The sequence below is a fragment of the Elephas maximus genome, chromosome 2 (assembly GCF_024166365.1).
Source record: "Elephas maximus indicus isolate mEleMax1 chromosome 2, mEleMax1 primary haplotype, whole genome shotgun sequence".
Lineage (NCBI taxonomy): Eukaryota > Metazoa > Chordata > Mammalia > Proboscidea > Elephantidae > Elephas > Elephas maximus.
In genome coordinates this window covers 39,305,112-39,329,369 of record NC_064820.1, presented here as the reverse complement: position 1 = coordinate 39,329,369, position 24,258 = coordinate 39,305,112, and the positions used below count along the sequence as shown (strand labels likewise).

General features: G+C 43.5%; 1 protein-coding gene across 3 annotated transcripts in view; it reads left to right on the top strand.

Annotated features, from left to right (window-relative positions):
• SLC45A2 (solute carrier family 45 member 2) overlaps positions 1 to 24,258 on the top strand; it is a 37,422-nt gene that overhangs the window by 9,903 nt on the left and 3,261 nt on the right. Inside the window, exons 3-6 of one of the 3 annotated variants that reach the window (XM_049861954.1) lie at positions 9,120 to 9,445; positions 17,015 to 17,158; positions 17,874 to 17,997; positions 22,024 to 22,232. In XM_049861954.1, coding sequence (XP_049717911.1) covers positions 9,120 to 9,445; positions 17,015 to 17,158; positions 17,874 to 17,997; positions 22,024 to 22,232 — 803 coding nt within the window. Of the gene's footprint in view, positions 1 to 9,119; positions 9,446 to 17,014; positions 17,159 to 17,873; positions 17,998 to 22,023; positions 22,241 to 24,258 lie in introns of those variants that run through there. The other 2 variants (XM_049861947.1, XM_049861963.1) reach the window with 2 other exon arrangements.

Below are 24,258 nucleotides of genomic sequence, written 5' to 3'. Positions count from 1 at the left end.
AGAATGTCATAGTGTTGGAATCATACAGCATAGCGTTTTCAAACTGGCCTCCTTCACTGTCTGTTCGTAGCTCATTCCTTTTTATGGAGATGATTATGTTTTTAAAATGATACTGCTGTTCGTGTATTTACTTGGTCTGCACATTTATTGTTCCCACTTTCCATTGTCTTACAATTAGCTATATATTTATTTCTCACTCCTACCAGATTCGTAAGCTCCCGGAATGGGAGTTCACCTGCAAATTCCCAACAGCTTCAAGCTGGTTGCCTTGCTAATAACAGGCACTTAGAAGTATTAGCTGTGTGAAAGGAGACTCTCCATTTAGTCACCCTGCTTGCAGTTTAACATCAAGTTAAACTACATGGCAAACCACATCCATCAGACCAACATGCTCATTTAGTTTCCTTGTTTTGTCTCGTGATCGAGACTGAGCTCTGACCCTCAGCCAGCTGCCCCCACTGCAGGCCTTTGGTCATAGGGTTGACCAGTGAGGATGTGGGGGTGGATCAAAGCAATTTCCTCCTCACTAGAAAAAACCACTGCAACTTCTTCTCTCGTAGAGCAGAGCAGCGGAGTCTTACTTCGTTTAAGGCTTAGGTTCTATCTCCTAGGTTCTAATCCCCTTATATGAGCGATAATCATAGATAGCTTACATTAACCGTAGTAGGCACCTCTCAGATGGCACACAAAATGCAGTGTGCCTAGTTTTCTGTACCCAACCCTGTGCCTTGTAACGTTTCTGCAGATTCCTCTCTCTGCTCTGATGTTTCCTCCTGGCCATGGAATCCAGTGATAGAATAGCGGACAGGGTCAGCCATGCTATTTCAATTGTTATCTTTCTGGTGTGCTCTCTCTCTCTTTCAAAGCGTGAATAGTTGAATTCTCATGAGTTAAATGTGGGAATGCGACTCCAGTGTAATATCCTTGCTGCAAATGGAAGGTCACATTAAAAAATGGAGCAAAAACTAACATGTGTTCTCACTCTGCCCAGTCTCTGCACACCTGTAACCCTCCTGAATTTACATGAACCAGGCAGAGATGATGACAGCATTCCATCTGAAACAAGTGTTTTGTTACAAAGGCATGTTCAGTGTCGGGCCCCTTTTGATTTTCAGCAGCAGCAAGACAGCATTCCCCCAAGGAACCCAACCACCCGCAGAAATTGAAATTCTTTCTACTCGTTTCAGAGCTTCGGTCCAGGCCTAACAATTCCAAATGTTTTACAAACAAGAGTCAAAGTTTCATTGCCAACATATCTATGAGAATATTTCTGACAGTTTTAAAAAGACTCTACTGGCTCCAGTGAGACAGTTTATTACTTGGCTTCTGTCTCTTATATTTAAAGTAATCCTATCTCCTCAGTCCCCGGCCACTGAGGTCTGACCTGTCGTCCCAGCCTTGGTCAGATTTGGTGGATCTGCCCTGCCTTGTCACCACAGGGGCCTCCTCCATCAGGGGTCTGAGATTGTGGGACCCCATGAGCTAAAAGACCCATGCCCACAGGTAGAAAACTTCTTTGTGTCGAAATGCTTCTAATTGACCTTATTTCTGCTAAATTGAACCCAAGGCCTTGCTGTAATTGTTGTTAGGTATCATCAAGACGATTCTGACTCATAGTGGGCCCATGCGACAGAGTAAAACCGCCCCATAGGTTTTCCTAGGCTGTAAGCTTTACAGGAGCAGATGGCCAGGTCTTGCTGTCATTAGAAAACAATCACAACAACAACAAACTCATTGCCATGGATTCAGTTCTGAGTCACAGCGATCCTATAGAACAGTAGAACTGCTCATAGGGTTTCCAAGGAGTGGCTTGTGCATTCGAACTGCCGACCTTTCAATAGACAAGTGCCTGTCCACTGCACCAGCAGGGCTCCTTGCTATCATTAGCAGTGGTGTATTTGTTTTCTAGGACTTCCGCAGCAAAGTACCACAAATTGGGTGACTAAGAAGAACAGAAATTCACTGTCTCACAGTTCTGGAAGCTGGTAGTCCAAATTCAGGATGTCGGCAGGGCCATATTCTCTTGGAAGATCCTTTCTTGACTCCCCTGGCTTCTGGTAGCCCCAGGTGTTCCCGGGCTTGCAGTTGTAGCAGGTGCAGCATAACTCTGTTTTCACGTGGCCATCTTCCTTCTCTGTCTCTCCACTTAGATGGGATTAGTGTCACCCCACTCTGACAAATGAAGCATTGGTGGTTCCATGGGGGAGACCCAGACTCAGTTCCCAGCCAGTGCACTTCATGTGCAACCACCACCCATCTGAGAGTGGAGGCTGGTGTGTTGCTGTGATGCCGAACAGGTTTCAGCAGAGCTTCAAGACTAAGCTGCCTTGGAACTTTACTGTTGCACTGTTCTGAAAGCTAGTAGTGGAGGCTGACAGGCTCCTAGGAAGAAAGGCCTGGCAATAGAATTCTGAAAATCATTCAGTGAAAACCCTAAGGATCATTTGATCCACGCCCAATTATGGGGATGATACAGGACTGGGCAGCACTTAGTTCTGTTGTGCGAGGGGTGGTGATGAGCCAGGGGGCTAGCTCAATGGCACTTAACAACAACAATGATGTTAACTGATCTTGACATCTTCAAAGACCTTGTTTCCAAACAAAGTCACCTGCACAGGTACAGGGGCTAGAACTTCATCATACCTCTTTTATGGAACACAATTCAGTCCAAGCAAGTGGGCTTTATCCAGCGGGGGGAGACCAGGATGAGGCATGATGGGAAAGCTTGTCCTAGTTGAAATCCTATTAACTGCTGAGTGACTTTAGTATCTCTGAAATTTTCCTTCCTCATAGAATGATATAATCACAATGTCTGGCAAATGCTCACCGGCCCAGAGCAAGGATGCAGCGCAAAAGCTTTTATTTACTTCATATTCTGTATCCCCACTAAGTCCTCAAAATTTTTGTTTATTTGTAAGGATTCAGTGGGGAACTTGCCCCACGTATATCTTTAGAAGAATAGGTAACTTGTTAGGCTCAGTCTCTCTCTCTTTTTTTTTTTTTATTAACTTTTATTGAGCTTCAAGTGAACATTTACAAATCAAGTCAGTCTGTCACATATAAGTTTATATACATCTTACTCCGTACTCCCACTTGCTCTCCCCCTAATGAGTCAGCCCTTCCAGTCTCTCCTTTCGTGACAATTTTGCCAGCTTCCAACTCTCTCTATCCTCCCATCCCCCCTCCAGACAGGAGATGCCAACACAGTCTCAAGTGTCCACCTGATATAATTAGCTCACTCTTCATCAGCATCTCTTTCCTACCCACTGTCCAGTCCCTTTCATGTCTGATGAGTTGTCTTCGGGGATGGTTCCCGTCCTGGGCCAACAGAAGGTTTGGGGACCATGACCGCCGGGATTCCTCCAGTCTCAGTCAGACCATTAAGTATGGTCTTTTTATGAGAATTTGGGGTCTGCATCCCACTGATCTCTTGCTCCCTCAGGGGTTCGCTCAGTCTCTTTTAACTTTCTGTTTTTTTAAATATATTTTTTAAATACTTTGCAGTAAGTACGTGTAACGAATATCCTAATGAGCAAAAAATTAAGGACTCAAAAAAGAGGAAAAATAAGGGTGAAACATGGACCCCTTTGACCAAACCATTAACACAACGGGAAGGCGTCCCTTTTCATGTTTGAGGCTATTTTAATCTCTTCTCGTACGTGAATAATCATCGAATTTCCCAGGCTGGATGGTGGTTTTGTTTCCTGAACAGGCTGCATTTGAAGTTGCTTCTCATGGTTTTTGCATCTCCCTTGGAAAGCTCCCAGAGGCTGCAGCCAGGTCAGAAACCAAAGATCCAGGAATTTCCACTTTGTAGGTGTAGTGGGTGACCAAGGGCAAGGCACTCGCTGTCTTGACACCTCTATTTCCTTTCCATTCAAATGAGGTCAGCACAGCCCTCAAAGAATTGTGGGTGTTGAGGACTCACAAAGTAGAACTGTCCCATGGGGTTTCCTGGACTGTAATTTTTACGGAAGCAGACTACCACGTCTTTCTTCTGTGGAGAGGCTGGTGGGTTCGAGCCACTGACCTTTCAGTTAATAGCTGAGCGATTAACCACTGGGCCACGAGGACTCCTGTCAGTTCATCAGTGGCCTTTATTTCCCTGTTCAGGGACTTACGTAATGAATATTTGAGTAATAATACCCCTGGGTGGCACAAACAGTTCAGACCCACCCAGAGGCACTTGGAAGAAAGGACTGGCAATCTGCTTCCAGAAAGTCACAGCCTTGAAAACTCTGTAGAGTGTAGTTCTACTGCACACACATGGGGTCACCATGAGTCAGAGCCGACTTGAGGGGACCTAACAATAACAACATGTAGTTCCTTTACATTTTCTTAGGGATACACGCAGTTTTGTTGTTCTTGTATGCCATTGAGTCAAGTCGATTCCAACTCACAGCAACCCTATAGGACAGAGTAGAACTTCCCCAAAGGGTTTCCTAGGCTTTAACATTTATGGGAACAGATCACCAGGTCTTTTCTCCCACGGAGCCTCTGCGTAGGTTCAAACCACTGACCTTTCAGTTAGCAACTGAGCACTTAACTGTTGCACCACCAGGGCTCCTTGTACTTAGGATAGTGCCTGGATATGGAAGGTCCTCAATAAACATTTTATTTTATGATCCTCATTTTACCTACGAGAAAACTGCGTTGCTGAGAAGTGAAGTGACTAATCTAAGGTCACACAGCTGGTTAGAGGTAGACCAGGGGCAAAACCCAACAAACCAACCACCAACCAATGACGTGGTTCCTGTCAGTCTAGCTTTCCCTAAAAGCTGAGCCCAGAAGAGGTTTGTGTGCAGATAGTTTTGTTGGGAAAGGACTCCAGAGAGCAAGAGGAAATAGTGGAATGGAACAGGGAAAACTAAGGTAAAAAGCTTTACAGAACTGGCCTTTGCTCTAGGCAGCTATCCTCCATCTCACCGGGATCTTCTGAGACAGACATCTTATGAAATACATTCCAGAAGTCTTCTTCTGAAGGATGAAGGAGTAAGATTAATTCATGGGCTCCAGACTCCATCGACCAAGGGTAGTTCCACAGGTGCTAACGTGCTTTGTATGAGTGCTGAACATGTGTGTGGGTTCCTTTGGCAAAGTCTGATTGGCATGTCACTGCAGGAGTAGCTAGAGCAAGATGGCCTGCGAGGCTTTGCAGTCGTACACAAGGCTGTCCCACTCAGTTCAGGATTTCTAGTCCTGAGCATTTACTGTAGCACATGCACTCTGTGCACCTTGGTTACCACAAAAACCAAACCCATTGCCGTCGAGTTGATTCCAACTCATAGCCACCTTATAGGACAGAGTAGAACTGCCCCATAGGTTTTCCAAAGCTCTAAACCTTTATGGAAGCAGACTGCCACAACTATCTCCTGTGGGGTGGCAGGTGGGTTTGAATCTTTTGGATAGCAGCCGAGTGCTTTAACCACTGTGTCACCAGAGCTCCTCCTGGTTACCACTAGGAGGAGTTAAAGCATTCTGCGAAAACACTCAGCAATTTACCTTACAGTACAATGAGCTGTTACAACTCAGAATTAAAAATATTAGTTCTGCAGACTTACAGAAAACTCAGGGTAGCCACAAAGGACTCCAGAACCAGGCCAATTAATGAATGACTCAACTTTGTAGTCATTTCTAATACTGAAGCAAAAAGAAGAAACAAGAGTCAAGATTTTTATGAGTCATGTCAGAAAATGGAAAGTTTCAAGGCCCTTATCTGAACTAGGGGAGCAATGGCCATTAATATGCTCAGATTGAAAAAGTTGCTTTCAGACAATTTTGGGATAAAACAGATGAAGGCTCTGTGTGAGCCATTAGTGCATTGCACCCATTAGCACAGCATTAGCAGCTTTCAGTAGGGGCACACATGCCAACCTCAGCGCCTACGCTGACTCTGGGAACACACCCACCAGATCTCTGCATCCATCTGTTTAACGTGAAGAGAATATGATCTTGGTGTTGCTTTGCTGCAAATTTTCTGCCTTATAGCATAGCTTATACTCGGAGATGAAAACGTTGATACATTTTTTATGCCTAAAATGGGTGCGAATTCCAAACCACAAACTTAAATTTTGAGCCGATTGCCCCAGGATGGTGAAAACGTAGTCAATTCAAAATGTTCTCTCACCTCCTTCCTCAAGGTTTGCCTCTAAGTTCTGGAGGATTTACAGTGTGAAGGCTGCAGCGGTGGGAGGCATTTGGTTTTTAATGTCATCTGGTCACACTGGAGAGTCTCTGGGTGGAGCAAATGGTTAAGCCCTATGCTACTAACTGAAAAGTTGGAAGTTGGAATCAACCCAGGCATGCTTCAGAAGAAAGGCATGGTGATCTATTTTCAAAAGGTCACAGCCATTGAAAACTTTATGGAATGTAGTTCTACTCTGATGCACGTGGAGTCTTCATGAATTGGAATTGACTCAATGGCATCTGGCTTGGTTTTGGTTTACTGAGATGCCCATTATCTCATCGGTCAGGCTGAGCTGGTCACAACTGAACCATTCCTCATTCTCGTCTGCAAAGCTCCTTCAGACCACAGGGTTCTTGGGCCCCTTCCCAGCCATTCTTTCTCCCCACGCCATGTCACTGTGATGTGAACTCTGTAAACTCCAATCTCTCCACGCTTTGGTTTCCTTGTCTCTAAAATAGAGATAAAATTTGTACCTTCCTCAAAGGGTCGTTACGGGGACTGGTTGATTCAATACGTGTCAAGCACTTAGAAAAAAGCCTGCCATGTAATAAGCTCATCTGTCTAGACCCACCACACAGCCATTTCTTCCTTGAAGTCTTGCTTCATCTCTGGAGTCTGCCCAGGAAATGAGGCACCAGTCTCTCACCTCAGCTCTTGGATCCCACCAGCCTTCTGGGAGGTTCTACTCCCCACCCACACACTCGAACCCCAGCTAGAACCAAGGAGCAGACAGCAAGACCACCACTGCCTTAGAGATTCACCAATATGTGTGTACCCATCATGGATGTTCCACCCCTCCCTCACCTCCAGCTTTGAAAGTTATGTCTAGTCTGGGAAGTCATGTCTTGTTTGCTAGTGACTCTGCTGTCTGTGCCATGAGTCCTTTCCCCTCCCCATGAAGCCTTTGGGCTTTTGAAACTCAGAAGCAAAGAAACACATTCTTGTTTCTCTGCTTTCTGCTGTCACATCCTGTCCCTGAAGCAATGAGGCATCCTGGCCCAGCTTGGATGTGAAGGATGGGCCCACTGGGAAATACCAGGAGGAGGGTGGATGGGCAGAAACAGTGGTTGATATTTTAAACATATCATCTCACCATAGTTGAAGAGAAAAGTCACTTTGTAAATCTAAGGAAATATCAGATCTGTTTGTGTCTTCTATCTTTGAGCAGAGTATTTGTGTTATTTCTGGTTGGTTTTCCTTGTACTCAGGCTCCCCGGTCCTGTACCATCCCATGACAGGTTATAGATCAAACCGTTGTGATCCATAGGGTTGTTTTCACTGGCTGATTTTCAGAAGTCAAACGCCAGGCCTTTCTTCCTAGTCTGTCTTAGTCTGGAAGCTCCACTGAAACCTGTTCTTTGTCGTAGCAATATACAAGCCTCTAGTGACAGACACTAGGTGCATTGGTGGGGAATCAAAGCTGAATCTCTCGCATGGGGGGGGGCAAGAATTCTACTACTGAAACACCACTGCCCTCTGCTTAGGGTTAGAGAGAAAGAGTTCCTTCAGTTCTGTTTTCTTCCATGATTCCCTGGTTTGTGGTGATGTTGTCTTTATCTGGGAAATAAAATGCAGAATTCACTCATAAGCCAGAACAAACAAAAGAAAAAAAGCTGATGACTTGTCCAGGTAGATATTAAAAAAAAAAAAAAAAATTAGTGTGTGGTAATTCATGACAGGAGGCTGGTGTTGAAAGGTTTTTGATGAAGGATCAACCCTACATAAGCGTGTGGCATAGGTGGAGGCTGTGTTTGGCCTCTGTATCCTGACATCCCTAGGTATTCACCTACTCATCACGTGCCCTGATTTCAGCCTGGTGTTCTCAGAAGAAATCACTGATATCTGCCACCAGGAGGAGCATCTGAGGGGCTCTTAGTACTTTGGCACTGAATTGAATAATGCCCATACTAGAAGGAGCTGCATTTAAGAACAGAAGCCCAAAGGATGACTCATTAATAGTGGGATTTCAGGTACAAGGCCATGAAGGGGGATTGATTTTGAGGAGCTCTTCCTTGGTGTCCCTGAAGTTACACTATGTTCAAACATAAGCAGATAAAACAAGAACCAGAAGCACTTCAGATGGAAGTCCTGTGAGGTAACAGGATTTTAAAACAATTTTTACTTAAACTTTTGTTCTTATTTTTTTCTGTGGCTATCAGCGGGGAACCAGTACCTGGAGCTCTAATAGAAGAAAGAAGATAGCTTCCAGGGCCGTTTGATCTTTGCACACTTGCATTTTCCTGGAAAGCTTCTTAATAGACAAACAACAATAAAAAATACAAACCATTATATCTTATTGCTGTCAAAAATTAGCTTTCTTCGGGGCTCTTTCAGGTCAGGAATTTAGTTGAGAAGCACTGTAGCAAATGCAGTTTGGAAATGCCACAATACTTCTGATTGGAAATATCAGCATTTACTGTGTCTTAGGGCCCCGGGTGGCCTAAATGGTTTGCCCTCTACTACTAACCTAAAGGTTGGCAGTTTGAACCCACCCAGTGGCACTGCCAAAGAGAGGCCTGGTGATCTGCTTCCATGAAGATAACAGCCAAGAAAATCCTACGGGGGCGGGGGGGAGTGCAGTTTTACCCTGTAACACATGCAATTGCCATGGTCAGAATTCACTTGAAAGTCATGGATTTTTTTTTACTATGTGTTTTGTACTATTCTGAGCATTTTCATTAGTCTTTCACTATCACCCCATGTTATAAGTGAGGAAGCTCAAGCTCACAGCAAGCAAATGCTAGAACAGGACTTGAACTCAAGCTGCCTGGCTCGAGGTTTCTTAGCCTCTCCTTGTGTTACTTCTCCCATCACAGCCGGGCTCCCTCTCCTGTCCTCAGCGGGCTTTCCCTCTGAAGGGGAGGGCCCATGCACAGTGGAAAAGGAAGACAGTTTGCTAAAGGAGCTAACACAAGTCTCTCTTGCTTTTCAGGTTTCGGAGGTTCTCTGGGCTATCTTTTGGGTGCCATAGACTGGGCCCACCTGGAGCTGGGAAGAGCGCTGGGCACGGAATTTCAGGTCATGTTCTTCTTCTCCGCCTTGGTGCTTACATTGTGTGTTGTTATTCACCTGTGCAGTATCCCTGAAGCTCCACTCCGAGATGTTGCAAAGGATATTCTCCCACAGCAAGCCCCCCAGGACCCTCTGCTGTCATCAGACAAAATTTCTGAGTATGGTTCTATCGAGAAAGTGAAAAACGCTTATGTAAACCCAGAGCTGGCAATGCAGGCAAAAAAACCCAAAAATCTTGCTGAAAAGGTAAAGATGCAAATTCCTTTGTCTTCACTTGGAAAAAATGCTCTTGTTCTTGCCCTTTCTCTCTTTCTTTTTTTATTATTCTTTGTCTTTGCTCATATGATGTGAAAAGTTTTGTGAAGTCTAATTGAACCCTTGGATTCCCGTTAGCTATTAACCCTTGGCATTAAGCTTTATACTTCGGGAAAATAGGTGCCTTTTCCTTGGCCCTTGGCTCTCTCATCCTTTCAGAGTCTTGCACCAGGGATAGGCCAGTTCTGGAAGCTTAGAGCATAAGAGAAGCCTGGAACGGTCCTCAGACCAGACGAAGTATCTCTGCCACTTGGATTAGGCTTACGGATCTGTTCTTCCATGTGGCAGCATCCCTCGTTTGGTGACTGGGTTGGGCATGTTGAATTTGTGTGTCGTGAGTTGATGGGTTGCTCCTTTCAGGCCCTTTCCAGTGAACTGCACAGTGAATTCATTAGCTTAATAATTTAAAGGAGAGTCAACAAAGTGCCAGAGAAGTGGAACCAAGTTATGAGGAAATGGTCAGAGAAGAATCTAGAACTATGCTGACTGATATAGCAGTCGCTAGCCCCTTGGGGCTATTAAACTTAAAACTGAATAAAATTAAAACTTCAATTCCTTAGTTGCACTAGCCAGGTTTCAAACCTCAATAAGCACACGGGACCATGCAATGATAGGACCGCACAGATACAGAGCATTTCCGTTGTCACAGAGAGTTCTATTGGACAGCATTGATGCAACAACTCCATCCTCCTCCAAGCTGAGTTTGAATACCAATTCCTCAGGGATATGGTCAAAAGGGCTTCTGCACTGGCAAAGATATTGTCAGAAGATCTGGGTTCAAATCTTGGTTCTTCTCGCTGGCTGACCGGTATTTTTCATTCAACAAATAATTATTGGGCACCTGCTGTATGATACTGGGCTGTATGATAACAGGTTAGGAGCATGGGCACTCGAATCCCAATTCTGTCACCTCTGGCAAGTATGACCTCGAGCAAGCTGCTTAACATCTCTGTGCCTCAGTTTCCTCTTCTGTAAAATGAGAAAGTAATTCTGTCTACCGACAGGGTTTCTATACACATTACAGAAGGTGATCCATGTAAAGTTACTTAGGGTGGTGCTCACCACATATCAAGTTAGGTGTTAGGTAAGGTATGGTGCCGCCCCCTCACAGTAAGGCGTTAGATACAGGTGTTGTTATTATGAGCCCAGCAGAATGCTGAGTGCTCTAAGCACAAACAGGGACCTGACACAATCTCTAACAGAACTCTCAAACAAGTTCTGTGAGCTTGACTTCTCTGGTTGGCCTTGTCGATAATTTATACCAGTATATAATCAAAAAAAACAGTTGCCGCTGAGTCGATTGCCACTCATGGTGACCCCATGTGCGTCAGAGTAGAACTACACCCCATAGGATTTTCAATGACTGTGACTTTTCGGAAGCAGATCGCCAGGCCTTTCTTTCGAGGCACCTCTGGGTGGATTCTAACCAATAACCATTCAGGTGGTAGCGCTTAACTGTTTCTGCCACCCAGGGGCTCCTAAATCAGTATATAAGCATATTGTAATCAATATTTTTTGGAAAAACTGCTTTGAGTACTGTGTATGTGCAAAGCACTATACTATTAACCCACCACCACTGCCGTCGAGTCAATTCCGACTCATAGCGACCCTATCGGACAGAGTAGAACTGCCCTGTAGAGTTTCCAAGGAGTGCCTGGTGGATTCAAAACTGCCGACCTTTTGGTTAACAGCCATAGCACTTAACCACTACACCACCTTAAGTTAGGGGCCATAAAATTGACTAATTCCCAGTCCCTATGCCCAAGACCATAATACTGATTAATGCCCTATGTTTCTACAGTCAAGTAGGGGGTATGAGCCATTTATACCAATAATCATAATCCAAGGCAGAATATGGTAAGTGCTGGAAAAACAACGTATCTGTTTAGGTCTTCCAGGAAGCAGACACCAAGACTAGATTAGATATGCAAGAGATTTGGTGGGGAAGAAGGATAAAGGGGAAGAAGTAGGAATAGAAAGAGAAAGTCTTCATATTATGATGTAGGTCAAACACCTGTGAAAGGAGAGGAGGAAGGAAGGAGAATTGGGCAGAAGGTGTTTCAGGTTACAATGAAGTTTTAAGAAAGTGTCAGCCAGGCCAATGTGGAGTCCTCAAAGCAAAGTTACTGATTACAGGAGCCCTATGTCTTGCAGGAACAGGCTGGCACTAGTACCCCATCTTGCTTAGGCATTGGCAGGAGCAGCCCAGGGAAAGTGTAGCCTTGGAGGGGGCGGATGGTAGATGTAGAGGGACTGGAGTTATGGTGGTCAGTAACCATGCTCCCAGCAACGGGAGATCTCAATGGCACATATCCGTGGCCACCACAAGAAGCGTAATAATAATTGCTGTTAGTTTCACAAGCAGGAGAGGTGGTGCCTAAGCAAACAGAAGAAGGCTTCATGGAAGAGGTGACCTTTGAGTTATACCTTGAATGATGGTTAGGAGATGGATAGGTAGCGGGAGGAGTACTCTTAGCATAGAGATTAGTGTCAGCAAAGCCCCGGGGGAGGGGGGCGGGGAATGAGAGGTGTTTGGGGAAAGTATAAGTCATTTAACTGATCACAGTTTGTAAAATTGAAAATAGAGATAGAAAAGCAGATTGGATACAGGTCATGGGGATGGTGCAGGACTAGGCAGCCTTTTGTTCTGCAGCTAACAACATTAGCAGGTCTCTTGAGACCTGGCTAGACCACCTTTCCCTACACCAAGCTGCCAGGGAAAGAACACCCACACTCCCTGTCCCTCCTTCTCTGCCAAATCAGAACCCCAGCTCTATGATTTCTAGTTAGACTGGAGCCCCCTGGTGGTGCAATTCTGCAAAACCACATGGGAAGCCTGGACTGTCTGTATGATGGAATCCATGCAGTCGTTAGAAGGTGTGTGTGTTTTTGGAGATTTTATTTAGGACATATTAGGTAATACACCCACACATACATGAAATGATCTCTATTTTGGGAAAGGTTACACATATACATGGAAAAAATGGGAAGAAATATGCTAAAAATGTTAAGTGAAGTTATTTTGGGGAGGGGGTGATGGACTAACAGGAGGTTTTAGTTTTCTTTTTTAAACTCTTCAGTATATCCATGATTTTTCTCATGGACAAGCATTGCTTTGAAAATAAGGAAAAAGTAATGTCAGAGTTTAAGAAACAAAGCAAGGCAGGGTTTTCTGAAGGTAAGTAGATGTTGCTGTTAGTTGCCATCAGGCCGACTCTGACGCATGGTGAGCCCGTGTAGTACAGAGTAGAACTGATCCATAGGGTTTTCTTAGCTATAATTGTAACAGAAGCAGATCACCAGGCCTTTCTCCCATGGTACCACTGGGTGGTTTCATACTGCCAACCGTTTGCATCACCTGCATTATCCCTGGCACTTGGACCCAAAGAGCCACCTCCTCATGGCCACCAGATCACGTCATGGCCCAGGGCCTACTGGTCCAACTCACAGGCTATTGTGAGGATCAAATGTCATCAAATAAGTGAAAGACTTTTAAAAGGCATAATTCCTCCACACTAGTAAGAAAATAGGAGCCCTCATGGCACAATGGTTAAGTGCTCAGCTGCTAACCGAAAGGTTGGCAGTTCAAACCCTAGTGGCTCTGCAAGAGAAAAGACCTGGCAATCTGCTCCCGTAAAGATTATAGTGTTAGAAACCACATGGGGCAGTTCTACTCTATCTTACTGGGTCACTATGAGTTGGAACTTGATGGCATACAACAACAACAGTAAAAAAATACATTCATCACATACAGTAATGCAACTAATTTTCCAATATATGCCACATACCCGACACTGTAGGCTCTGGGGGATTTTGTTATTTGGCTTAAGGAAAGAAAAATAAAACGAAAAACCAGAGAAACAGATCTTAGGCCTAAAGGCAGGCATCAGATACTTCTATTCCCAAATGTAGATTTTGGAAGGCCTCCAGCTAAGCAGTGGGAGTCTACACTAGGCCAAGGCCAGGGCACTGATGTCATCGTTTGTCAAAGTTATTACTTTCCAAAATGAGGATGGCTCTGCAGTTTTAGGAGCTTTGATGGTGTGCTGGCTAAGAGCTATGGCTGCAAACCAAAAGGTTGGCAGTTCAAATCCACCAGCCACTCTTCGGAAACTCTATAGAGCAGTTCTACTCTGCCCTGTAGTGTTGCTATGAGTCAGAATTGACTTGACAGCAATGGGTTTGGTATTTTTTTGGTCTGCAGTTTGAGAACTGTGATTTTTTTTTTTTTAAATAGCAGGAGGCCTGAGTTATTTCAGGGTTCAAATTACATTCCATTAAATCTATCTCCAATTCCTCTGTGCCATCAACTACCTCCTTCAACATTTAAATCATCTCCTTTTGAGTTTTTAATTGCATACTTTTGGGAAGTTCTGTCTGCCTCTGATGGTTGTGTGCCTTTTCCACTCATAAGTGTATCACCACTCAGTCTCCAGCTCTCAGTGGGGCCCAGTATATACAGTAACACAGCTCCCGGGCCTCAAAACAGTTGAGTTGAAAGAGCTTTACAAAGGATTAAGGGTTAAGATGCCAGCTGAATCTTTATTCTGAGTTAAAATACCCGAAGGGGCTTTGATTACCTTCCTGGCTTTTACAGAAGTGTTGGGCACAATTTGAAAGCTCATCTTTTTGGAAGAAAGGAAAATTTAGGTAAACAAAAACCCACTGAAAACTAAACCCACTGCTGTCAAGTCAGTTCTGACTCATAGTGACCCTACAGGACAGAGTAGAACTGCCCCACAGGATTTCCAAGGAGAGCCTGGCGGATTCGAACCGCTGACCTTTTGGTTAGCAGCTGTAGCACTTAACCACTACACCACCAGGGTTTCCTAGGTAAACAAAGCAGGCTAAAAATTATGTATAAGGCCGACGCATAAATTAATAGTTGCAATGAGGTTGAATACTTGCCAGCCAGGCTTCCATATTAATTGTGTATTTTTGGAGAGAGAGAAGAGAAAGTGAAGCTACATCCCTTAGTCCGAGGTGTGAAGACCAGGCTGTTGTTCCCTGGTCTGTGCCCTGAGCTGATCCTTCCTGTGGTCAAGGAAAAAGCAGTGATTCTGGATGGCATTTCTGTTACAATCACCACTTGTTTTGACATGCTGCTGTTGTTAGCTGCTGTCAGGTCAACTCTGACCCCGTGTGTGCAGGGCAGAACTGCTCCATAGGGTTTTCAATGCTGTGGCCCTTCAGAAGCAGATCGCCAGACATGTGCAGATAACAATTACTTTTCCTAATTCCAAGGAAATGGCTATGCTTTCTAATACTAATTAAGTCTAAGAAAATCAGTACAATCATGGCTAATGAGTTAATACTATACCACGAGATAAATGAACTAAAAAATCAACTTATACAACAAACCTATAATGCATAAATACAAATCCCCACAAAGAAGTAAAAAGCATTATCATAAGATTAAGAGTTACAAAACAGCACGCTGTTATAGTTAAAATAGAACAAGGAGACTTTTTTGTAAATAAATGAGCCAGGACTTAATTTCATTATTTCAAGATTCAGAATAAGTAAAAATCTGACGAGCAAGACCCATCAACTCATCTTGGTTGATGTTTATAGTCTCAGTGTCTTCAGGGCAAGCTGACTGCTTAATATTCCCAAGGCTTCTTTCTTCTCTTGTAATGACAAAGTGTTAAAGGCTGTTTTGTTTTTTTTGTATTTCAAAACAGTTGTGTCAATAGTTCAAAGTTTCTCATTTTCTCAAGGCTCCTGCTATTCAAAAATTGTAGCCTCTGGTTTGAACATATTTCAAGTCTAAATAAAAGGATTTGGGGCCTATGTATTCATTTTTTATTTTTTAAGTTCTACATTTATGTGACAGGGTGATTCTATCTTGCATGTAGGAAGAACACGAATTTGGGGGGAAGACCAAAGGGTGGACTGTTGTAGATTGAATTGTGTCCCCCCAAATAGTTGTTAAATCCTACCCCTTTAACTGTGAATATAATCTAATGTCAATTAATTACCTTACATTTGATGTAATCTAATGTAATGTAATTATCTTCCATACTGCAATTTTATATAATGTAATCAATCAGTTGAGGTCATACCAGTGTAAGGTGGATCCTACACCTAATCACTTCTGAGTTATATAAAGAGCAGCATAGACAGAGACACATGCATACACACACAGGGAGAAGGGAAGACAGACAACAGAGACAGAGGTATCTACAAGGATTGCTGGCAGCTACCAGAAGTGAAATAGACTAGGAAGGATCTCACCCTGAATTTGGACATCTAGCTTCCTGAACTGTGAGAAAATAAATGTCTGTTCTTTAAAGTCACCCACTTGTGATATTTGTGTTACAGCAGCTCTAGGGAACTGAGACAACTTTTGAGTAAACATAGGGCTCATTTAGGTGTGTCAATGGAGGCAAGATCCAGAGGAATGCTCCAGAGGAGGTCCAAGAGCAGGATACTTACTGGCTCTCCGTATTAGTTTTATATTGATGCAGAACAAATGGCCACAAAATTAGCAGCTTAAAACAACACCCATTAATTATCTCACAGTTCTGTAGGTCAGGAGTCTGGGTGGGTTCACCTGGGTTCTCTGCTTAGGGTCTCACAAGACTGAAATCAAGGTGTCAGAAGAGCTGCATTTTCATCTAGAAGATCTGGGAAGAATCTCCTTCCAAGCTCATTCAGTCATTCAAAGTTTGGAGGCTAGCTGCCCTTTGTATCTTGGCCTGAAACAAAAACCATCTACCTTCTCCCTAGATCACCAAAGCCCTCTTCTAGGCTTAAGACTGCTTGTTGTGGTTGTTGTTAGGTGCCATCAAGTTGGTTCTGACTCATAGCGATCCTGTGTATAACAAAACAAAATGCTGCCCAGTCCTGTACCATTCCCACAATCGTTGCTATGTTTAAGCCCATTGTTGCAATCACTGTGTCAATTCTTACTGAGGGTCTTCCTCTTCTTCTCTGACCCTCTACTTTACCAAGCATGATGTCCTTCTCTGGGTTCCTCCTGATAACATGTCCAAAGTATTTGAGATGAAGTCTCAATCCTCCCCTTCTAAGGACCATTCTAGCTGTACTTCTTCCAAGACAGATTTGTTCATTCTTCTAGCATTCCATGGTATATTCAATATTCTTCACCAATACCATAATTCAAATGCATCAATTCATCTTTGGCCTTCCTTATCCATTGTCCAGCTTTCACATGCATAGATGAGAAAACTGAAAACACCATGGCTTGAGTCAGGTACACCTTAGTCCTTAAAGTGACATCTTTGCTTTTTAACACTTTAAAGAGGTCTTTTGCAGCAGATTTGCCCAATACAATATGTCATTTGATTTCTTGACTGCAGCTTCTGTGATCATCTCCTGAGTCTGCTCCATGGAAATCTAGGTGCCATGTCCTGGAAAAGTGACCTTGTGTGATGGCCAAGTGACAGATACACAACATGGCCATGTGTTCTGGCTTCTGCAGCTGTCTGGGTGTCTGCACTGAAGATCACACCTGTGTTTCATGTTTTATTTCAGACTCAGAGGGCAATGACCATGAAGTCGCTGCTGAGAGTGTTGGTGAGCATGCCTCTCCACTACCGCTGCCTTTGCATCAGCCACCTCATTGGATGGACTGCCTTCCTGTCCAACATGCTCTTCTTCACAGATTTCATGGGCCAGGTATCACTGGCTTGCACACTCATCTTTCGTCAGCACCTCTCAAGTTTCTTCTGGGTTAGCTTCTAAGATGGGCATAGTAATAGTGTAAGAAAGCATGCCTTCAAGGAGATACCTTACAAACAGGTTCTGGAAACAAAACGACTAAACCTTGGACAACTAGAGAACATTATGGGGCCTACCAGTACTTGATCAAATACGATAAATAGTGAAAAGTCAATGTGAGCTGTAGCAGTCATGGCAGGCTTACTAAAAGTAGTGCAGTATGATATGAACCTTGAAGGGTGAGTAGGAGTTGGAGAGATAGAAATGGAGAAAACATTCCAAGCAGGAACAGAGCAGCATGCGTGGAGATGAACAGAATGTGTGTGTTCTGTTCCAAGAAGGAACAGAACAGCGTGTGCTGGCTGTAATAGAAGATTGGCAGCAGGGTGGCTTAAGTCAGGAAGGGGCAGCTGTTAGACGGAGGGAGGGATGGTGAACAGTCAAGGAAATGTTTAGACTTGATGCAGTAGGCATTGTATCTTCCTGAAGGTTCTTAAACAGAGGTGTGATAGGATGGAAATAGTTATTGGATCACTGCAGAATGAGCTCTGTGCTCTAGGGAGGGCCCATCAAGCAGGGACGTGGTGCCCCAGGAGGAGAGAAACAGAGCATATGAGGAGAGGTCCCAACCACACTGCATCTGTAGCTCAACAGTCCCAAATCTCTCTTTCAGATTGTGTACCGTGGGGATCCCTATAGTGCACACAACTCCACAGAGTTTCTCATCTACCAAAGAGGGGTCGAGGTTGGATGTTGGGGCTTGTGCATCAACTCCTTGTTTTCCTCACTCTATTCTTGTAAGTCTCCCAATCCTAAGGATGTGTTCTAAAGGGTACTGGTCAGGCAGAATCTTGGATTTTGTATTTCTGTGTTTGTTTTCTGTCTTTAAAATAGAAGATTCTTGATAAATATATGTAGGTCGGGAAAATTTATTTCCTTAGAAAGGGGTACACGAAGTATCTTTTTTTCCTACAATCTTTATAGAGAATTCTAGGTCTCAGTGCTTACTTTGTTCTTGGAACCAAAGGATTTCTGATTAAGGTTCTCTTGGAACTAAAAGGAAATTTTATAAAAAGGACAGTGAAGCGTGATGGTGAAGGAAGGACTAGAGATAGATTCCCCACAGAGAGCACTGATTAACAGCAGGCTTGTGTTCTACTGGAGCGTGATCATCAACAGAACTTTATAGATAAACTTAACAGATTTGCAGATGATACAAAACAGGAGGAGCGGTTAATATGGCAGGTGACACAATCAACATGTAAAATAATCTTAACTTGGGTGGGCAAAGTGGTATGTTTTAGGAACACTTTCCCAGGATTGAAAATTCCAGGAGAAAGGTTTCAAATGCTTAAAATAGAATCAGAGAGCACTAAGCTAGAAGAGTCTACTAAATTTTCCATTTCAATCCCTGTGTGATTTTAAAGGGGGAGGACTATATACTACTACCCTCATGCTTGTAAGAGAGCTATCTTTTTTTTTTTTTACACAAATGGTATTTTGATTTTACATCAATTTTAACTTTTTTTTCTTCAAAGAATCCCTACTAGGTGACATTCTCTTAACCTACTTTGAATTTCTGAATGAATTTAATGGCATTTGAAAATTAAAAGGCATGATACTTTTTAGGCCTTTTCTAGCCCTGAATACAAAATAAACTATTATTTGACTAGTCTTCCAAAGTTATATTAATGTAGAACTCTATGAGGTCCCTAATGTTGTAAATTAGCACCAAAATATTATTGCTAAAATACTAAGCATGGCTGCTCAATAATTTTCAGGGACTCCCTGTGGCCTGCCTGGTAAAGTCAAACTCCTGAGCTTGGCATACAAGCTTTGTGCAGTTAAGACCACACTTTGGCCTCTTCTACTCTCACACAGATTAGCCACCCCAGTGACTCACTCACTATACATACTTTCTCACCTCTGTGCATTTACTACTGCTTGTGGTTTCTTCTTCTACCTGAGCTCCTCTTTCTACTTCCCCACCTGCCCGTTGCCATCGAGTGGATTCTAGCACATAACGACACTAAGGGACGGAATAGAACTGCCCCATAGGGTTTCCAAGGAGCACCTGGTGGATTTGAACTGCCGACCTTTTGGTTAGCAGCCATAGCTCTCAACCACTGTGCCGCCAGGGCTTCTGCTTCCCCACCTAGACAACTTCTAAGCATGCTTTTAGACCCAGCTAAAATATCATTTCTTCTGTGAAATCTTCTAGTCTTTCTCTCTGTACCTCAACCCCTTCCTGGGCAGAATCCATCATTTCTTTCAATTCCAGAGCATAATCAATATATAACCCTTTTTTTGGACTCATCACATAACTTCTGCTGCAGACATAGTGTATCTATCTAGATGCACCTTGGTGGCCAGTCTGGGATATGGTGATAAGGGACTTATTTTCAAGCTCCTTTTGCATAGCAAACACACTTAGATCAACAAGAATAGTTATACTGAATACTGCAATACAGACAATTTTTCATATCAGATACTATTATTCACAGTTGGTGCCAAAACCAATCATTTCCCTCCAATCCTAAGGAAAGGCACAGTGTGATGATATGACTACATCAGAGAGAAAGTCAAGCTTTACCCTTAAATTTCTTGATTTCTATTCATGAATAAAGCATTCTTTGCCAGGCTTTCGGTCTTTATACTGAAGTTACTTATGTTTCCAAATATCCTTCTTTGCCTTATCCTCAACTGGTCTACACACTTGGATAAAAGCATTTCCGTAATGAATATTCCTGGTATCTTTTAGGTACTGAAACACCTTAATTCCATTTCTGCATAAATATAATCACTAAACAAACAGGAACTGACCTAGCTTTATACTGCTTTCATTCTCAGCCTTGACAGCAGCCCTTCAGGCATGATATGAATTTAATAGAGGAAGCAGTGTTGCCAGCTTGTCATTTCCAGAGCTCTGTCTTTTATCGGAATGACTTGAGACAATGTTTAGTTTTATAATTGATTCAATGTAATGCATGTATTTGTTTCTTGTCTACGTGGTATAAATACAATAATTATTTGGGTAAATATGGAAAATTCTGTTCCTAAATAGGGACATTTCTTTTATCTCTGGGTTCCTGTGATACAGAAGAAAGGAGTAGGAGAGAGGTAAGAAATGCATAGGTTAAAAATGGAGAATAAGAATTTTCTATGGATTTTCCTTAACATTGGAGAAAATAAAAACTGAATTTTATTTTAAAAAAAAATTAGCTCTACCACAATACTTTTGTGAGCAAGCCAAGTTTGCCTGCTGGGCGGGACACCAAGTTAAGAGTCAACCATCCTCAATGCCTGCGTTCATTGAAATAGCAATAGATAGACAGATAGCTGCCACTGAGTCAATTCTGACTCATGGTGATCCTATGTCTGACAGAATGAAATGTTGCCTGGTCCTACGTCATTCTCACAGCTGCCGACATGTTGGAGTCCATCATTGCAGCTATTGGGCTATTGTGCCAATCCATCTCACTGAGTGTTTCCCTTGCCTTGCTGGCCCTCTACTTCCCCAAACGCTATGTCCTCCTCCAGTGATTGAGCCCTCATGATGATGTGTCCAAAGCAAGTGAGTCAGACAGTGTTCTGCTGTGATCTAGGTTTTCACTGGCTAATTTTTGGAAGCAGATCACAAGGTCTTTCTTTCTAGACTACCTAAGTCTGGAAGCTCCACTGAAACCTCTCCACCATGGGTGACCCTGCTGCTGTTTGGATACTGATGGCATAGCTTCCAGCATCACAGCAACACCCAAGCCACTGTAGTATGACAAACTGACAGACAGGTGGTAGGAAATAGCAACAGCCACGATTAATTGGATATCTTCTATGTGCTAGGTACTGGGCTGGGAATTTCACAGCTATTTAATCTCATTTGATCCTGGCAACAACCCTAAAGGAAGGTCTTATTACTCCCATTTTTCAGATGCGGAAGCTGAGGTTTTGAGAAGTTAAGAAACTTGTCTGCAGAGTGAGGGAGCCAGTGATGGGGAGGTGCTGGGAGCTGTGGGAGCCTCTTACCAGCTTGGGGAAGGCTACAAGTCAGGGAAAGTGTCTGTAGATAATTTCCTACTCTTTTCCTCCTTCTCTGGCATTCAGACTGTGTTCAGTTGAGGCTAAGAAACATGGATGACTTGGATCGTTCTGAAAAATCTGGCTTTTAATATTTTCCCCAACTTGACTTAGGATGATGGTATTTTGGTCCTATTAGGCCAGACCCCTTTGGATCAGAATAATAAAAAAAAAATTAGTTGCCCTTGAGTCAGCTCTGACTCATGGTGATTCCAGTGTGTCAGAGTAGAACCGCACCACATAGGGTTTTCAGTAGCGATTTTTGGAAGTAGATCGCAGGAACTTTCTTCCAAGGCATTTCTGGGTGGACTTGAACCGCCAACCTTTTGGTTAGTAGCTGAGTGTGTTAACTTTTTGCACCACCCAGGGATTCCTCTGAATCAGAATAACCCACATTTTTCTTCCATGTCTTGCAGCCCCAATTTTGCGTGGCCAAGGTGAGCTTTTCCACTCCCTTCTTGGGATCCTGTTGCTATTCGGTTGCCTGCTAAACAGTGCCTGGCCCTTCTCTGTGGAAAAGAAAATCAGCCGAGCAAGGCAATTTCAAGGTCTCCTTCATGCAAAGGATTTAAAGCTGATTCCAAAAGCCAGCTGTTTCCAAGGGCAGATAGGGCAGCTCCTTTGTTCCTGACTCAGCATCAAAGAAAGTCTCCCAATAAGGATGCATCTTCAAAAGAAAGGATTGTCTGCAATGATGAAGTGTTGTAAGGCTCTGCCAGCTGTAATTTCTCCCTCTCTTCTCTTTACAGACCTTCAGAAATTATTGGTCTCCTACGTGGGATTAAAGGGTCTTTACTTCATTGGGTATCTGCTGTTTGGCCTTGGGACGGGATTCATTGGGCTCTTCCCGAATGTCTACTCCACCTTGGTCCTATGCTCCTTGTTTGGTGTCATGTCCAGCACCTTGTACACCGTGCCCTTTAACCTCATTGCCGAGTACCACCGAGAGGAGGAGGAGGTACGTCTGTGAACCTCTGCTCTGGGTAACAACTGGACTCACCTGAAGGCTGGGAGTAGGGGTGGAGGTTTGGTAGAAAGTATATAGTGGAAGTGGAAAATAAGGGCACTAATATCCCAGCTAATTGTCACCATGGTCTGGGGAAGATGTGACCATCATCTCACTTCATCCCTCCCCTCTTACTTACTCAACCACTGTTTTTCTGATTGGAGTCCCTCCATCCCATTGCCGTCGAGTCGATTCTGACTCATAGCAACCCTATAGGACAGAGTAGAACTGCCCCATAGGGTTTCAAAGGAGCGCCTGGTGGATTTGAACTGCTGACCTTTTGGTTAGCAGCTGTAGTACACAGTAGCTTTTAACCACTGTGCCACCAGGGTTTTCATTGGAGTCCCTGGGTGGCATAAATAAATAGTTAAATGTTCAACTAAATTACTACTTGAAAAATCACAGCTTGAAAGCCCTGTGGAGCAGTTTTCCTCTGCACACGTAGGGCTGCCATGAGTCAGAAGTGATTTGATGGTGACTGGTTTGGGTTTTTTTTTTTTTTTGCCTCCTTTTTTTTGTTGTTTTTGGTGCACCTGGTGAGCAGTAGGGCAAGTACGAATCCTTCCATATGTCTGATTAGGAAGAAGAGGCTTGGAAATGGTGAGAAACCTGCACGTAATCATACACATACAGAGAAAGGATAACCAGGTCTTCTGACAACTGATCTACAAAACGAAACACAAAAACCCACTGCTGTTGAATCGATTCTGACTCATAGCGACCCTATAGGACACAGTAGAATTTCCCCATAGGGTTTCCAAGGCTATAACCTCTACAGACGCAGACTGCCACATCTTTCTTCCTCAGAGTGGTGGGTTTGAACCACTGACCTTTTGGTTAGCAGCCAAGCACTTAACCACTGTACCACCTGGGCTCCTTAACCAATCTATAGGCCCTCCTTATGCACTTGCAGCTTTTCTGGACACTGACAGTGAGGTTCTCGCCTCCCCAGCCATACCAGGGATGCACTGCAGAATTGCTGGGAATTGGTTGAGGATAGGGAATTCTTTGGCAATGCTTTCTTGGAAATCTAGGTTTTAGGAAGTCAGACCCTGTGTGCTGGTGATTAAAGAGGAAGCAGGGAAGGAAGCTAGGCTCATGGGAGGTCATCCCCACTGGATTGCCCACAGTGGGACCTGCCCCGTCTATGTCTTGGAACTCTGGCTCCAAAGCAAGGCCCTAACTGTTTTTTATAAGAACACGAAGTTCAATATTTCTGTTCTAAAATTGCCACCTCACCTTATCAAAATGCGCTACTTTTGTCTCATGAAAACAGGCTTATACTTCCTTAACTAGAACAGTGATATAAAAGATAAAGCGGTAACTCCCAATTTAATCCACCCCAGCGTGAAAATTCAAAACCGTAGGACACATGTTCACGTGATGGTAATTCTGGCCTTCTTTCCCATCATTTGATTTGGCAAACACAGCAGGGCAGAGATGCTCAAGGAGTTACAGCCTTCCAACAAGAGTTGTGACTGTTCCCTTCCCCAGCAAACACCGTTGCTAATTTTTTAATGCATGACAAGGGTTTTGCTGTTAAAGGCATAGTTATCGTGAAGAACTGTACCGCCAAGGAGATAGTTACGTGGTCCTAGGGTAAAAACACCTAAACTCTGGACTCAGAGAAACCTGGATTCAAACCCCGCTTCCCCCACTTCACAGCCGTGGGCCCCTGGACGTGTTATTTAATTATTAAATACTGTTTAAAATTTTTATTTCACTTTTAGATGAGGTAATAGATTCATGTGGCTCAACAATTAAAATGATGTAAAAAGTGTGCATTGAGCAATGGCTCCCACCCCTCCCTGTTTATGACTCCCTCCCTGTATAGATAAATATGCTCATTGATTTATCATTCCAGTATTTTTAATACAAATCAACCAAATATAGATCTACTTCCTCTTTCCCCTTTCTAACCCAAATGATAATAGGCATTGTTCTGCACTGTTTTTTGTTTTTTTTTCTGTTATAGTAT